Genomic DNA, 15,307 nt, shown 5'->3' with positions numbered 1-15,307 from the left:
CTTCCGTCCCCCGGCACCAATGGAGTGCCAAGGGGGCAGGTGACTGGTGGTGGCAGCAGCTTTGGTCCAGTCACTGCTGTGCCCTGGGCGTGGACCAGCCTGTGGCATGCATTAAGTGCTCAGTGGACCACAGCTGGGTGACAGCCACCGAGGAGGTGATGGGGGTGGGGGGGGCTTCCTGCCACCTTCCAGTGCAGAAAGCCATCAGACCTGTTCTCCCAGCAAGCTGTCCCAAACAGACCAGTAGAAAGCACAAAACCACAGCCACTGAGTCAGCACCACACGGGAGGACCTCGAGTGCCAGGCACTGTTCCGAGGGTTGGACATATTGAATAATGCGGTCTTCATGGCAACCGACAAAGTCGCTGCTATTATTATCTTCACTGTCCAGAAAGGAAACACATCATGAGCAGGAGTCCCTCCCCAGCGGCCATACAGCCAGTAAGCTGCAGAGTCACGATCTGAACCCCGGCAGTCTTAGCTCCCAGGGCCTACCCAGCAGGGCAGAGGTTTTCCCCGAGTGGCCAGCGGCCAGAAGCATCAGCCATCAGCTGGGAACTGCATTAAATATGCATTAAAATGCATATTCTCAACCCCCCCCCCCACCACCAAACTGCTGAAACCTGCTGAATGAGAAGCAAAAACCCACCAGGCCAAGCCTTACACGACTCTGACCCATTGCCATCTGAAAACTGGGGCTCTGCTGCGCCAGTCTGGGCCCAGCTGATCGGACCTCTGAATCCACAGAAAGCAGCCCATTGGCTTGCCTGTGGCCTATGACATGGCAGGGCTCACGAAGAGGAGGTGTGGACCAATCCGCTATCGCCTCTCATTGGAGCCACGCCTCCCCCCAGCTGGGCTGGGCGGAGTCAGAAGATGAAAGCGAGAGGGCGTGACTGGAGCACAGCAGAGAGTCAAGACAAGTGACGAGGCTAAGCTCCAGTTTCCTCCAGTTGTAAAATGGGGGTGTGTCAGCTGCCTTCCTAGTATGGGTGTGTTTAACCGGGTCGTGTGGTGAGGCTGGCGCCCAATGAATCCTGAACTGACCTACGGTGATACTCCAGGTCAGTGGGGAAGCAGCATGGAGGCCGCTTGGGGCTCTGGAGAGAGGTGAGGCCGTGCCCCCGAAAGCTCCTCTGTCCCGTTCCAGCTTCTGACCCACGATGCTTTCTAAGGAGGCCTGACTGGGTTTTATTGTGGGAGACACGCCCACGTCATGCCAGGCTTGTGTGGAAAGAACAGAAATAAACGGAGGCCACCCAGGGGAAGCCAGAAAAGAATCTCCACGTGGGCCATTCTACATTCAATGGGTGGGCCTCTCCAAAAGCCAACAGCGTGACTCAAGTGGCCATGCTGCCCTAATGAAAAGAGGAGACGGGACAATGCGGTGCAGCAGGGGGCAGATCAGAGCACTGCAAAACTAGCCAGGGAGGGTATCTGGGGGACAAGTGGCAACCTGATTATGGACTGGGCATCAGATAACGTGCAGGAATGATTACTTTTCTTGGGTGTGGTTCCGTGACTGTAGGAAGGTGTCCTCAAGGCAAGGGGAGGCGCACCGAAGCACTCCGGCTTGATGTGTCACATGCTACTGATTTTGAAAGCGTTCGTTCAGCAAAAAATGTGTTATCCACAACACAGCAAGCAGACACGGCACCTGGCAGCCTGGTCACAACTGAGGACACGAGGGGTGGGTGTTCACTGAACTGCGCTTCAACTTCTCTACACAGATGGAGAACATGAGTTCAAGCCCAAATGATGACCCAAGACCCCGGACACCGCCATTGGCCCCGGCACTCCTGCCGGGCACTGCGCCCACACTCATTATCTGCTGCAGCAGCGAACTGCCCCACTCACTGTACCTGTTTTTGAGAAGATGAGCTGCAGAATGAGAGGCCGCCGGGTGACGATTCCTGAACCTCGGGGAAGGAAGTCCCTGTGGGAGGGGAAAAGGACAGAAATTACTCAGCGGCTGGCTCGCGGGGCAGGAAGTGTGACCACACGTGTGAAGCAATCCCGTCTTGCGACTGAGGCAACCTCAGCAAAGATACCAAGATCCCAGCCAGATCTTGGAGGGTCCTGAGGCCACCGGGGGCAGAAGAGGGACTGGAATGAAGGCTGGTGGTGAATGGAACTGTTTCCCTCTGGCTGGCCGTGCTCCAGCCCCAGCATGCCCCCAGAGCCCTTTCGCTGACAGATATTTGAACAATATCTCCTGCACCCCAAAGAAATGAGTTCATTTCCTACATACATGTTTTAAATTAATTTAATGCCTTATGTATGATACGAAGACTAAATAAAAGGAAAGTAGTTGATGACAAAATACATGTTTCATGTCCCAAAAAGACAAATCGATGCAGGCAGGAAGTGAGTGGATCAATGGCTGCCCAAGGGGTGGGACATGAGGAGGGAGCTTTCTGGAAATGTCCTAAAACCTGACTGTGGTGATGCTAATATTTACTGTAAGTGTACTAAAAACCACTGCATTTGAAATGGGTGAATTTTCCTAGCATATAAACAATCCCTCAATAAAGCTGTTAAATAAAGAAACATACCCTGTGTATTTCACCATGGAAATACTCAGGCACCAGCTGGACTGACTTACACCACTACATGTGGATTCATGCAAAGCAGGACGACCAGAAGGCACTCTGGACCATTAAGAAAGGAAAGCCGAAGAGCCAGGGTCCAGTGAGCGTGGAAGTAGAAGAGGGATTTTCGGAGATTAAAGACGTGCAAAGGATTCTTTGTTGTCTCATGTAAAATGGAGAAAAGTTCCAGGTTCAGAAAGTTTCAAACAAGGCTTGCACACCAATGTTTAGATTATTTGCAATCTGTGCGGGACACAGGACTAGTGGTGCTGGGCAGGTGTGTCCCAAATACAGCAAGACAACAGCATCCTGGGGTTCTCAACCCAGGGCCACCGGCACCAACCCGCTCCCCAGTACTGTGACAGCCACAGTGCCTCAGGAGGGCACCTCCTAGCGTCGGGAACCCCTGTTGGGAGCCTGGAAGGCCCCAGAGGAGGGGTCACTGGTTCTCAGCTCATGCTGGCTGGCAGAATCCCTGGGAACGTGTTAATAACCCGGTGGGTGCTGGAGGGAAGGAGGCATACCGGGCATGCGCCACACATGACATCCTGTGGGCAGCCCCACCGCACTTCACCTCCGCTGGCTGAGCGCAAGGAGGTGGCAGTGACCACGTAAGGTTGGCCCACCGGCTCGCGCTCAGGGGGACCTGCAGCCCGGCCTTTGAGACGAGGGGCCCTCTGTGGGCCTCAGGGCTCTAAAGGCCCCACAGGGGCACAGTCCGAGCAGCAGAGTGGGGCGCTCAGGCAGACAGGCCCAGAGAGGGGTGGGGTGACGGGGGTGCCGGAGTCCGGTCATCATTCTTAGAGCAAAGCAGCCCGATGGGGGTTGGGGGACAGCCAGATTATAACTCTGTGTGCTTTTAAAGGGGTGTGGCTTTAAAAGAACCCTCTGAAGGACAGGGGAGCCTGGATGGCTCAGTTGACCGAGCGTTTGACTTCGGCTCAGGTCATGATCTCATAGCTCATGGATTCGAGCCCCGCATCGGGCTCTCTGTTATCGGCACAGAGCCTGCTTCAGATCCTCTGCCCGCCCCCCTGCCCTCCCCCACTCACGCTGTCTCTCTCTCAAAATAAATAAACCCTCTGGCGGCCACAAAGGCAAGGGTGGGAGTCCAGAGGCAGGCAAGGCACGAGGGGACTGCACTGGTCCACGTATGTGATGACAGAGGCTAGACCCAGAGCGGCAGGAACAGAGAGCAGTGGACCGACACTGGACAGAGCTGACAGCAGTTCAGGAGAGGACAGTCCAACCATGGAGGGTGGGGGGGGGCCCAAAAGAGACAGAAGAACATCCTAAGGACGCCGGTGAGCCCCAGGAGGACAAAGCCCGGGGCCCCTGGTGGCAAAGTCACCCTCTACACCTCAGGTGTTACGATGGAGGTGCTGGGGACAAAGAAGACACGCTACGGAGGTAAGAGGGCTTGGCAGCTGGCCTGGGCAGAGAAGGGGAAACAGGAGGTGAGCTACATGTAGGGGTGCAGATAGGGCAGAGCGGGGAAATGGCGAGGAGGCCCCAAGCAGGTCACCAGGCCCCAAAGTCAGTCAGTTCTTCACCTCGGCCCTCACCAGAGGGGACATCCATCCCAATGTCTCCAGGAGAGCAGAGCCACTTCACGGCAGATGCCAGGGACAGGGTGGGCCTGCTGGTGGCTGTTAACCTCTCAAACACCACACTTGGCCTTGGCCCTGGCACTCCCAGAGCCCCAGGCAACCCGGCTCAGAGGCAAAGACCTGAAAGGCAGGGACAGGAGGTCCCTTGCACATCAGAGATGTGGCATCTTGGAAACCATGGGCGCCGGCCCTCCAACAGAATCACAGACAGCAGCGGTGGCGGTGTGCACGTCCCACACCAGAATCTTCCACTCCACCTCTCCACCTCCTCCACAACAGGAACGGGTCGGGGACCAAACGATACAGAAGCACGGGAATGAATTCCCCACGCCTGTCTATGTGGTTCCTCCAAGCTGCTGTGTGTGACTGCAGGAGGCTCCTTTCCACTGCTGACCCGTGCCCTGGGGCATGGATGGGCCACTTGGGGTCTTTCCAGTTCGGGGTCGTTACCCATATAGCTGTTGGGGCGCCTGGGTGGCTCAGTCGGTTGAGCATCCGACTTCGGCTCGGGTCATGATCTCGCGGTCTGTGAGTTTGAGCCCCGCGTCGGGCTCTGTGCTGACAGCTCGGAGCCTGGCGCCTGCACTGGATTCTGGGTCTCCCTCTCTCTCCGCCCCTCCCCCACTCATGCTCAGTCTCTCTGTCAAAAATAAACATTAAAAAAAATTTAAAAATAAAAAACCAAATATAGCTGCTAGGAACATTTGCACACATGCCTCTGGTAGACACACGCCCTCGTTTCTCCTGCTGAGTCAGAGGGTGAACCTGAACAGGCAAAACTCGTCTCTGGTGATAGAAATCAGAGCACTTGGTTCCCTTTGGAGAACTGACCGGAAGGGGCACCGGGGAACTTTCTGGGACGGACTCTATCTTGATCTGTCTGGTGATTTCCTGAGTGCGTGAACTTACATAAGAAAACAAGGTCACTAGGCATCGGGGAGTGGTGGGAACACGGACTGAAGTTCACGGCGTCTGAGGTCACCCGGCCTCTGGGCCCACACCTCTGACTCAAAAGCCGCGGGCATCACCCCCGCCAGGGCCAAGGTATTGGCCCACGCTGTCCTGTGACTGTTCTGGGTGTGTCTGGGGGGGCCAGGCACCATGGACACAATGGTAACACCACAGACAACGGACGGTGAGCGCCTCGCAACAACACGAGGACCAGCACGATGCCCAAGAGAACCCAAGAGCTCCGGGCACATGCAGGGAAGGCAGCTGGCCGGGGCTGGAGCTTGGTGGTGACCGGAGGGTGCAGCCCAGGCAAAGGAGGCTCAGCCCGAGGGGGAGGAGGCCGAAGGACGAGGCCGAGCAGGCGCGCGGGGCCTTGCGCACCAGGCTGGGAGTGCCAGCCGCCCTGGGATTCCTCCAATCGTGTGTCCAGAAGCTCTCGAACTGCTGAGTGGAAAGGGCGGCAACACCGAGTGCGGACTCGGCCTGGACAGTCCCCGCAAAACCAGCTCCCTGGAAATTCCCAAGAGGCTCGGGGAGGAAGGGCCCGTCCGGCTGTGCCCTCAGGTCCGCCCAGAGGATGTTCTGGCACAAGGCAGCAGGAGCGCCCTGGGGGCCTTCCCGGCCTGGGTGGTGGAAGGAGACCATCTCCCCTCGTAACTCTGCCCAGAACACCATCCGCTCATGTGGAGGCAACTTCCAAGCCTCAGTCTTCTGCTTCCTCCGCCCTGATTCAACCCACCCCCACCCGGACTGGACGCCCAGGCTGCCCTGCGCACGCGGTGACCTCCCGCCAGCTTCCCTGTCTCTCCGGTCTGGGTTTCCTAGTCAGCGAGACGGGGTGACCCCGCCCGCCACGGAGGTCAGCTGGGTACCACACAGGCACCCCCGTGACTCACTCCCCACAGCTCTGGCCCAAATGACACCTCCCTAGGGAGACTTGCCACCCCCACTTACAACTCCAACCCCACCCCATCGCCCACCTGCCCTCATTTTCTTCCTCGTCACTAACACTTCAAGTCACTTATCTGCTTACCTGCCCCCCTCTGCCACGTAGCCCCCCAGGACAGGAGCCCGGGTCTACTCTGTTCCTTGGCACAGAGTAGGGGTTCATTGCTGCACCTGGCCTCTATCTATGGGCCTAGGCCTGGCCCACAGGATCCTCCTCCCAGGTTACCTATGGTTCTTTTTTTTTTTTTTTTTTTTTTTTTTTTGAGAGAGAGAGACAGAGAGAAAGAGAGCACGAGCAGGGAAGGGGCACAGGGAGAGAGAGAATCTCAAGCAGGCTCCACTCCCAATGTGGAGCCCAACATGGGGCTCAATCTCACATCCGTGAGATCATGACCTGAGCCAAAATTCAGGGTTGGATTCTTAACTGACTGAGCTACACAGGTACCCCACCTAAGGTTCTCTCTCTCTCTTTTTAATGTTTATTTATTTTTGAGAGAGAGAATGAGCAGGGGAGGGGCAGAGAGAGAGAGAGGGAGACACAGAATCTGAAGCAGGTTCCAGGCTCCAAGCTGGGTTCCAACACAGGGCTCTAACTCACCGCGTTGAACACTCAGACCTGAGCTGAAGTCGGAGGCTTAACCGACTAAGCCACCCAGGTGCCCCTATGGTCTCTTTCTAAAACAAAGACGAGGCCTCCAAGCCTCCGTCCTACAGAAATCACATCCCGCAGTTGACAGGGTCCTCTACCTGCACATCCTACCAGCCCCACCCCTGCTTCCTCCTGCTCTGGGATCTCTTCACTTCTGGCTTCTAGTCTTTGCAGGGACTGTTCCCTCTGCCAGGAACCTCCTCCCCACAGGCACTGCGCACCCACCCATGGGCAGATGCAGTGGACTGCACCCCTCCCTCCCAAACGCATGCCCTTTCCCACTCCCACAACATGGCTTTCAATGGAAGTCTAGCCCTGTGACAACACATGGCTTCCCCTGGCCTGGTCACTGCTAGATCTCCAGCACCTAGAACAGTGCCTGGCATACAGCAGGTGCTCATTAAATAGTTTGTTGAGTGGCCAAGAGGAATATGGACGCTGGAACCAGAGAGCCTGGGTTCAAAGCCCAGCCCTGCCCCCATGAGCTGTGTGGTCCTAGGCAGGTCTCCACCTTCTCTGGGCACTGGCACGGCCATCAGTGGGATGAGAGGATGCCACTCATCCTTCAGGGAAGGCCCCGCTGGCCTCCTGACCCGCACACATCACTTCACCCTCTCCGAGCCTCAGTTTCCAAGCTCTAAAATGGGCCACCTCTCCCTGGAAGGTAATGAGGGCTCCTGAGAAGAAAGTGGTAGGGAGTAGGGAGGGAAAGGCACAGCAGGTGGTGGCACCAGGGGCAGATCAGAAGTCCCAGCTGTTTATTTACTGTTGTTTGAACAGAGACCAAGGTCCCTCCAGGAGCCCTTTGACTTCCAGCCCCATACATGGGTGGGGATGCCTGGCTAAGAGAACAATAGAGGCTTAAAACCCAGGCTGGTAGGTGGGCAGGTGGAGGCCTTCCCAGGGGAGGGAAAACAAACAGATAAGCTGGCAGAGGATGAGTCAGAGCTGTTAAGGGCCAGGTCACCCCTCACCTGAGCAGCATGGCCTCCTTACAGGAGGCCCAGTAAGTGCCCTTGGCTGGGATCCCTTCCTCATCGCCATATACTCATGGGGGTCACTCAAAGCCTCAGTGTGGCTAGGAGACCTCAGCACAACTCCAGCCATGGAAAAAGCCCTCAGCAGGAGGCCCACACTCCAGGGACCTGTTTGTACCCAGCCCACTCTCTCAGGCTCTGATAAGAGCCCATATAGGAAGCAGTGGCTGCCCCCCTAGCCCAGCTCTAACCCCATCTTTGGCAACATCTCAGCAAACCCTCTAGCAAGACCAAAAGAATGCAACCAGGGCCAACACTCCCATTTCCCAGATAGGCAGACTAAGGCTCAGAGTTTCAGGACTTGCCCAGGCAACTCAGCAAGGAAGGAGCAGAGCTGGGATGGGAACATAGGAAAGATGTCAATGATGCAGAACCACCGCCGCTCCCTCCCCGCCCCCAATCACCCCCAAACCCCCAGGGCTTCCTCTGTGGTTTTGCTAGAAAAGAAGTAGAGTTCATCGCTGGGCCTCTGGAGCCACACTATCCAGTCTATACGCCCCACCGGTCCCCACCCAGTCCCTGCCTCATTACCACCCATCTGGATGCCATCCAACAGTAAGCACTGGTGACCCAGAGCCCAGCCCACACTCAGTGGCCCCGGGCAGGTGTCACTGTGTCCTTGTAGTCACCCCAGGAGGCAGGCAGGCTGACTCAGACCGCAGACCCAGGGCTCCTCCCACCCCTCACTGCCCACTCTGCCCAGCAGCAAGCCCTGCTGGATCCACCTCCAGCTGGGCACAAACTGGCCCGCTTCCCTGCACATCCACGGCCATGACACAGGCCACTCGTGCTTGCCTGGACCAGTACAGTTGCTGCCTCTTAGGCTACCCACCCTCGCCCCCAAAGTGGCCACATGGTGTGTATGGATGCAGTGGCTGCCTCCCTCTGTTCAGAGGCCTCCCAAGACCCCCACCTCCCTCAGGGTAAAAACCCCAAGTCCTCTAAGGCCCACAAGGCCCCGCACAGCCTGCCCAGTCACCTCCCCTCCTCCTGTTCTCCCTCTCACTCACTCAGCTCCTGCTATGCTATTCTCTGCCATGTTGCCCCCAAACAGGTGTGGTTGCCTCAGGGCCTTTGCACTGACTGCTCCCGCAGCCTAGAACTCTCTCCCTGCAACATCCACAGGGCCAACTAGCAACTCCTGGCCAAACTATCTCTTCTCTATCCACGTCCCAGCACCCTCCGAACATAAAGCAGGTGCCCATCCTGCTCGATTCTCAATTCTATTCAGAACCGGCATCTTCCAATTTACTGGTCCGTTCATATGGCTGTGGTCCCTTTCCTCCCACCTATCCATTAGAATGGCAGCCTCGGGGCGCCTGGGTGGCGCAGTCGGTTAAGCGTCCGACTTCAGCCAGGTCACGATCTCGCGGTCCGTGAGTTCGAGCCCCGCGTCAGGCTCTGGGCTGATGGCTCGGAGCCTGGAGCCTGTTTCCGATTCTGTGTCTCCCTCTCTCTCTGCCCCTCCCCCGTTCATGCTCTGTCTCTCTCTGTCCCAAAAATACATAAAAAACGTTGAAAAAAAAAAAAAAAAAAAGAATGGCAGCCTCATAGGAGCCGGGTCCTCTGCCTGGCACGTTCTCCGATCTCTCAGCTCTCAATACAGAGCCAGGCATGAGGCAAGTGACCAGTTTGTGGGATGAAGGACCCAACGAGGAGACTGGGGCTCAGGTGGACGCGGGCGGGCCAGCGTCTTGTTGGCTTTCACGGTCCCACTCTGGGGTGCCACCTCTTCACAATTCCCAGCAGGCTCCTCCCTGCTCAGGAATCCTGCAGGTTCCAGAGCCTAGCCCCACCCCTGGCACTCAGCCACAGTGTCACCGGCTCCACGGTCTCATCTGGAGGCCAGGCCAGGAACAAAAGCAGGAAGTGGCCCATGGAGACTAGCAGCCGTGGCTCTTGGGTCTGGCAGACCCCAGCGGGAGTCCAGGCACTTCCATTTATTTTCTAGACAATGTGCACAGGTCTGGTCACCTTTCTGTGCCTCAGTTTCCTTATTTGTTATTTGTTAAGTGGGGACGATGTCATCTGCCTCAGACGGTAGGCTGTTGGGAGGATATGCAAAGTTCTTACCATGGTGCCCAAAAAGAGACCATCTGCCCTACACAATCGAGGGAAAACTGGACACAATATGAATCAGACAGTGACCCTCCTCTGCTCCAAAGTCCTCCCGATGGCCTCCAAGGCCCTGAGCAATCGCCCTGTCACCTCCCTGCCCTCACCCCCACCTCACTCACTCCCTGAGCCACACAGCTGGTCAAGGTACAGCAAACAGGTCAAATCTATTTCTGCTGCAGGGCCTTTGCATGTGCTGACCCCCTGCCTGGAATGAACATCTCCTCGGAGCCTCTTCACGATCCTGGCTTCCTCTGGTCAGTCAGGATTCAACTCAGATGTCAACTCTTTTGAGAGGCTTGACTGTCCCCTACTGACACCCCTCCTCCACGTCACCCCGTTTTCCTTCTCCTGAGTGATTCTGCAAGGATGGCCTCTCCCTGCGGCAGTGCTTTCCAGAGTGAAATCCGTTAACCACCTAGATGTCCGCTCGCATGGAATTGGCCCAATCAATCTTGGAACCGGGCCAGGAGGGAATCCAGGCCACAGTGCTGAAAGCAAAGTGTGATGGACAGAACAGACTATGTCCTCCAAATATTTTTAAACGCTTGTGCCCATTTCCTGCCTGTGTGGGAACAACAAACTTGAAGGTGACACCTGGGCCCGATGGAAGTCGTGTTATGGAATGCAAATGGAAAAACTTCCTGTTTCATGGTCTCCAACATGCCTTGAATTTCAGTCTTCTGTAACTTTTTATAACTTTTGTAACAGGCAAATATTAATTTTTACCTTTGCTGTTGTACCAAGAGCGCCAAAGCAACCAGGCGGCCAAGCAGCATTTTCATAGGTGACAGAAAAGACACTGGCATTTGGGAACCCAAGCTGTCGACTCTGCCCCTCCTGGCGGGTCCCCTCAGCATCCTCACTGCTGTACCCTGCAGCAGACAGCCTGCCCCACGTCAGCTGCGTGACCCCGGTGGCAAGGTCGTGCACGTCTTGGGACCAATGTCCTCATCTATAAAATGAGGTGCGATGGGGACAGAAGACAGGGCAGGTGCCACAGGTCAGCCACATATGGATTCCTACTTCTGCGTGTGTCACCACCCAAGAGGCCCAACTGAAGCCAGAGGCAGGATGCTGGTAAATAGGCAGGAAGAAGGCCAGGCAGGGCTCCACCACGCTCCTAGCATTCCGGAACCATCCTCCTGGCAGGCTCCTTCTTCAAGTAGGAGAACGGGTGTGTGTCCTCCACAACCCTCTTCCCAGAGCCCCTCCCAGATGACGGGACGAGGAACAGTCCAGACAGACTGTTACCGCCCTTGCCCAGGTCACGTCTTTCCCACCTCCTACAGTCGATCTGTCAGCAAATCCTGCCTTCGTCCCCTGCTTGGTCCCAACCTCCTTAGGCTGAGCCCCTGGGACAGCCATGCTCCCCCAGCCCTCATGCCCCATGTGTTCTCGACCTGGCATCCAGGGACAGCTTTTCAAACAAGTCGGATCATGCTGCACACATTCTTAAAACCCACCTGTGTCTTCCAGCAAACTTGGGACACAAACGAGTGTCCTGTCTGCAGCCCACAAGGCCCAACACCAGTGCCCCATCACTTCCCTGCCGTTGTCCGCTGGCTCCCACCCCCCTCCCCGCTCCCGCTCCCGCTCCCAGGCCCTGCTGACTGCTGCCTCCTCTCGGGCTCCTTCGCCACCAGATGCCCCCAAAGAGCCCTCCACTCTTCCTCTGGACAATGGTTGGACGGAGCCTGCCAGGGGAGGTTCCCTAACTGCTTCCCCGGGCCAGGCTCTGCCTCCTTTCCATGCTTCCTTCCTGCATACTGGTCCCCACTCTAAGCCGTCTCCTTCGTTCACTGCCTGGCCCCCCACCCCCGGCACAGCGCCTGGCACACAACAGGTGCTCAGTACATGCCTGCTGAGGAGTGACCCGTAAGAGAGGCTGGCGTCTCTGAGGGCGCACACAACCAAACGCTGAGCCGAGCCCTGTGCACACAAGTCTCCATCCCCTTCTTCACAGGGGCTCTCGCCAACCCCGTGACGCAGATGGGGAAACTGAACGTAAAGACGTGTGGTCACCTGGACCAAAGGTACATAAGCTGACGGCATCCTCCGCCACCAACCCAGATGGCTTCTTCCTGTCCCGGTCTGCCGGCACCATCCTGGTCATTACACCACATGTTACCGGAACGAAGATGGAAAGGAGCCCCTGAACTCCGAGGACAAGGCGGAGAGTCACCGCTCCCTGTAGGGACAGATAGGTCCGTGACAGTGGAAAGCACAGAGTCTGCAGCTGTCCAGCTGTGAGACCTGAACAAGGATCTTCTCTTCCCCGGACCTCAGTTTCTCCATCTGTAAGATGGAGACAGTAACGGTGCCCACGCTGTCAGGCTGTCAGAGGATCAGAAGGACGAGTCCCGTGAGCCCCGGTCCCTGGCACACGTAGGGCCCTCCTCCACAAGACTGGTCGGTAGGGATGATGGCAGGAAGGGAGACATTCCTTGGCACCTCCAGGAGGACCCTGTTGCAACGGTGTCTCCTGGCACATCGGGCGAGACGATGCTAAATCTACTCCCCCCCCCAGCACAGCAGCCCCCTCCTAGGGACCAGCCCTGGGCCTAGCAGACAAGCAAGCCTGTCGCCTCACTCCCGTGGCCTGTCAGGAGGAGACAGGGAGGGGACGTGGCACGGCGGGGCTGGACCGGAGACGACCGTGCAGTCGTAAAGAGCACGAGACGAGGGAAACCGAGGGGAGTCTACAAGAGTAGCTGGGAGACGCCAGGCCCCCGCCTTCAACTGAACAAGAGGTCAACAAGGAAACACCACCCCCTCAAACCGACGAGACCTACCAAAGCTGCACAGCACCCCCCACCCAACGACAGCAGAGAACACGTCCGTATCAAGGGCACGTGCAACATCCTCCAGGACGGGCCGTAAAACAGGACTCAGTAAATGTCAAAGGGCAGAAATTACATAAAGTACGTTCTCTGACCACACGGGGTGAAATCAGCAATCAGTAACGAAAGGAAATTTGGGGAAATTCACAAGTGCGTGGAAATTAAACAACACATTCCTCAGTACCTAGCAAGTCAAAGAGGAAAACCTAAGGGAGATTAGAGAGTATCTTGAGGGGAATGAAAAAGAAGACGCAAAATGCCGAAACTCACAGGCTTCGGCAAAAGCAGCATGCGGAGGAAAATGTATAGATGTAGGCACCTATATTTATTTTTTATTATTTTTTTTAATCTTTATTTTTGAGAGAGAAACAGAACGCAAGTGGGGAAGGAGCAGAGAAAGAGGGAGACACAGAATCGGAAGCTGGCTCCAGGCTCCAAGCTGTCAGCACAGAGTCTGATGCGGGGCTTGAACATACGAACCGTGAGATCATGCATGACCCAAGCCAAAGTCGGACGCTCAACCGACTGAGTTACCCAGGTACCCCGAGCATGCGACTCTTAATCCAAGGGTTGTGGGTTCAAGCCCCAAATTGGGTATAGAGATTATTTAAAAATAAGATCTTCCTTAAAAAAAAAATTTAATGTTTATTCATTTCTGAGAGAGAGAGAGAGAGAGAGAGAGAGCAAGCACAAGCAGGGGAGGGGAAGAGAGAGAGACACAGAATCCAAAGCAGGCTCCAGGCTCTGAGCTGTCAGCATAGAGCCCAACACAGGGCTCAAGCCCAGGAATCATGAGATCATGACCTGAGCAAAGTCGGACACTCAACCTACTGGATCCACCCAGGTGCCCCAAAAATAAAATCCTAAAAAAAAAAAAAAAAAAAAAAGGTAAAAGAAATCTGAATAGACCTATAACAAGTAAGGAGACTGAATTTTTTTAAGTTTTATTTATTTTGAGAGAGAGAGCACATGTGTGCACAAGGGAAGGGGCAGAGAGAGAGGGAGAGAATCAGTCCCAAGCAGGCTCTGTACCGTCAGCACAAAGCCCAACACAGGACCTGAACTCACACAAGTGGGGTCCAAACTCACAAACCTGAGCCAAAATCAAGAGTTGGATGCTTAACTGACTGACCCGGGCTCCCCAAAGAGACTGAAATTATGCTCAGAAACTCCCCCCCTCCCACAAAAAAAAAGCACAGGTCCAAATGACTTCATGGGTAAATTGTAACAAACGCTTAAAGAAGGTTTAACACGGATCCTTCACAAACTCTCCAAAAAATTGGAAAAGGAAAGAACACTTCCTAACTTGTTCTATGAGGCCAGCATTATCCTGATACCAAAGCTAGACAAAAACCACAAGAAAACAACAGATTGATATTTCTTATGAATATAGACACACAAAAAAGTCCTCAACAAAATACAAGTAAACCAAATCCAGCAACATATAAAAAATATCATGTATCAGAGCCAAGTGAGACTTATCCCAGGAAAGCCATAATGGTCCAAAAGTGCCAAGATGAATCAGTACAACACACCATAGTAAGAGTAAATAACAAAACTATAGGACTATCTGAATAGAAAAAGCATTTGACAAAATCTACAACCCTTTCCTCATAAACCTACAACTATCACCATATTTAATGGTAAAACATTTAAAGCTTTCCCTCTAAGATCAGGAACTAGACAAGATGTCCACTCTTACTTCTATTCAACGTTGTTCTGGAGGTTCTAGCCAAAGCGATTAAGCAAGAAAAAGAAATAAATGCATCCAAAGGAAGAAGGAAACTATTCACAGATGACATGATCATGTCTACAGAAACTAAGGAATCTACCAAAAACCCCACAAAAAAACCTGTTTTTTGACAAGAAATGAGTTCAGCAAGGTTGCAGGATAAAAGATAAATATATAAAAATCAGTTATATTATATACACCAGCAATGAACAATCTGAAAATGAAATTAAGAAAACCGCTCCATTTACAAAGGCATCAAAAAGAATAAAATATTAGGAATAAATCTAATATAAGAAGTAAAATAATGTACATTGAAAACTGAAAAAACAAAACAAAACATACATTGTTGAAAAAAATTAAAAACCAGGATGCCTGGGTGGCTCAGTCAGTTAAGCATCTGACTTCAGCTCAGGTCATGATCTCATGGTTCGTGAGTCTGAGCCCTGAATTGACCTCTTTGCTGTCGTAACACAGCTTGCTTCAGATCCTCTGTCCCCCCCTTTCTCTGTCCCTCCTCCAGTCACATTCTCGCTAAAAAAAAAAAAAAAGAGAAACAAAACAAATGAAGATATGGGAAGGGGAAAAAGAGAGAGGGAACCAAATCATGAGAGACTTTTAAAGATAAAGAACAGGGGTGCCTAGGTGGCTAAGTCAGTTAAGACTCTGACCTCAGCTCAGGTCATGATCTCATAGTTCATGGGTTCGAGCCCCTCGTCAGGCTCTGTGCTGACAGCTCAGAGCCTGAAGCCTGCTTCAGATTCTGTGTCTCCCTCTCTCTCTGCCCCTCCCCGACTCATGCTCTGTCTCTCTCTCTCTCTCTCAAAAATGAGT

The 15,307-nt window shown here is 54.3% G+C and overlaps 1 protein-coding gene across 8 annotated transcripts in view; it reads right to left on the bottom strand.

The window, feature by feature from the left end:
* DNM2 (dynamin 2) overlaps nt 1-15,307 on the bottom strand; it is an 89,339-nt gene that overhangs the window by 54,964 nt on the left and 19,068 nt on the right. For all 8 annotated transcript variants that reach the window (XM_042928429.1, XM_042928426.1, XM_042928428.1 and 5 more), the window contains exon 2: nt 1,863-1,936. In XM_042928429.1, the coding sequence (XP_042784363.1) occupies nt 1,863-1,936 (74 nt within the window). The remainder of the gene's footprint in view (nt 1-1,862; nt 1,937-15,307) is intronic.

This window comes from Panthera leo, chromosome A2 (genome assembly GCF_018350215.1).
Source record: "Panthera leo isolate Ple1 chromosome A2, P.leo_Ple1_pat1.1, whole genome shotgun sequence".
In the NCBI taxonomy this organism is placed as follows: domain Eukaryota; kingdom Metazoa; phylum Chordata; class Mammalia; order Carnivora; family Felidae; genus Panthera; species Panthera leo.
The sequence above is the reverse complement of the archived record's forward strand: the minus strand, read 5'-3'. Positions and strand labels throughout refer to the sequence as shown.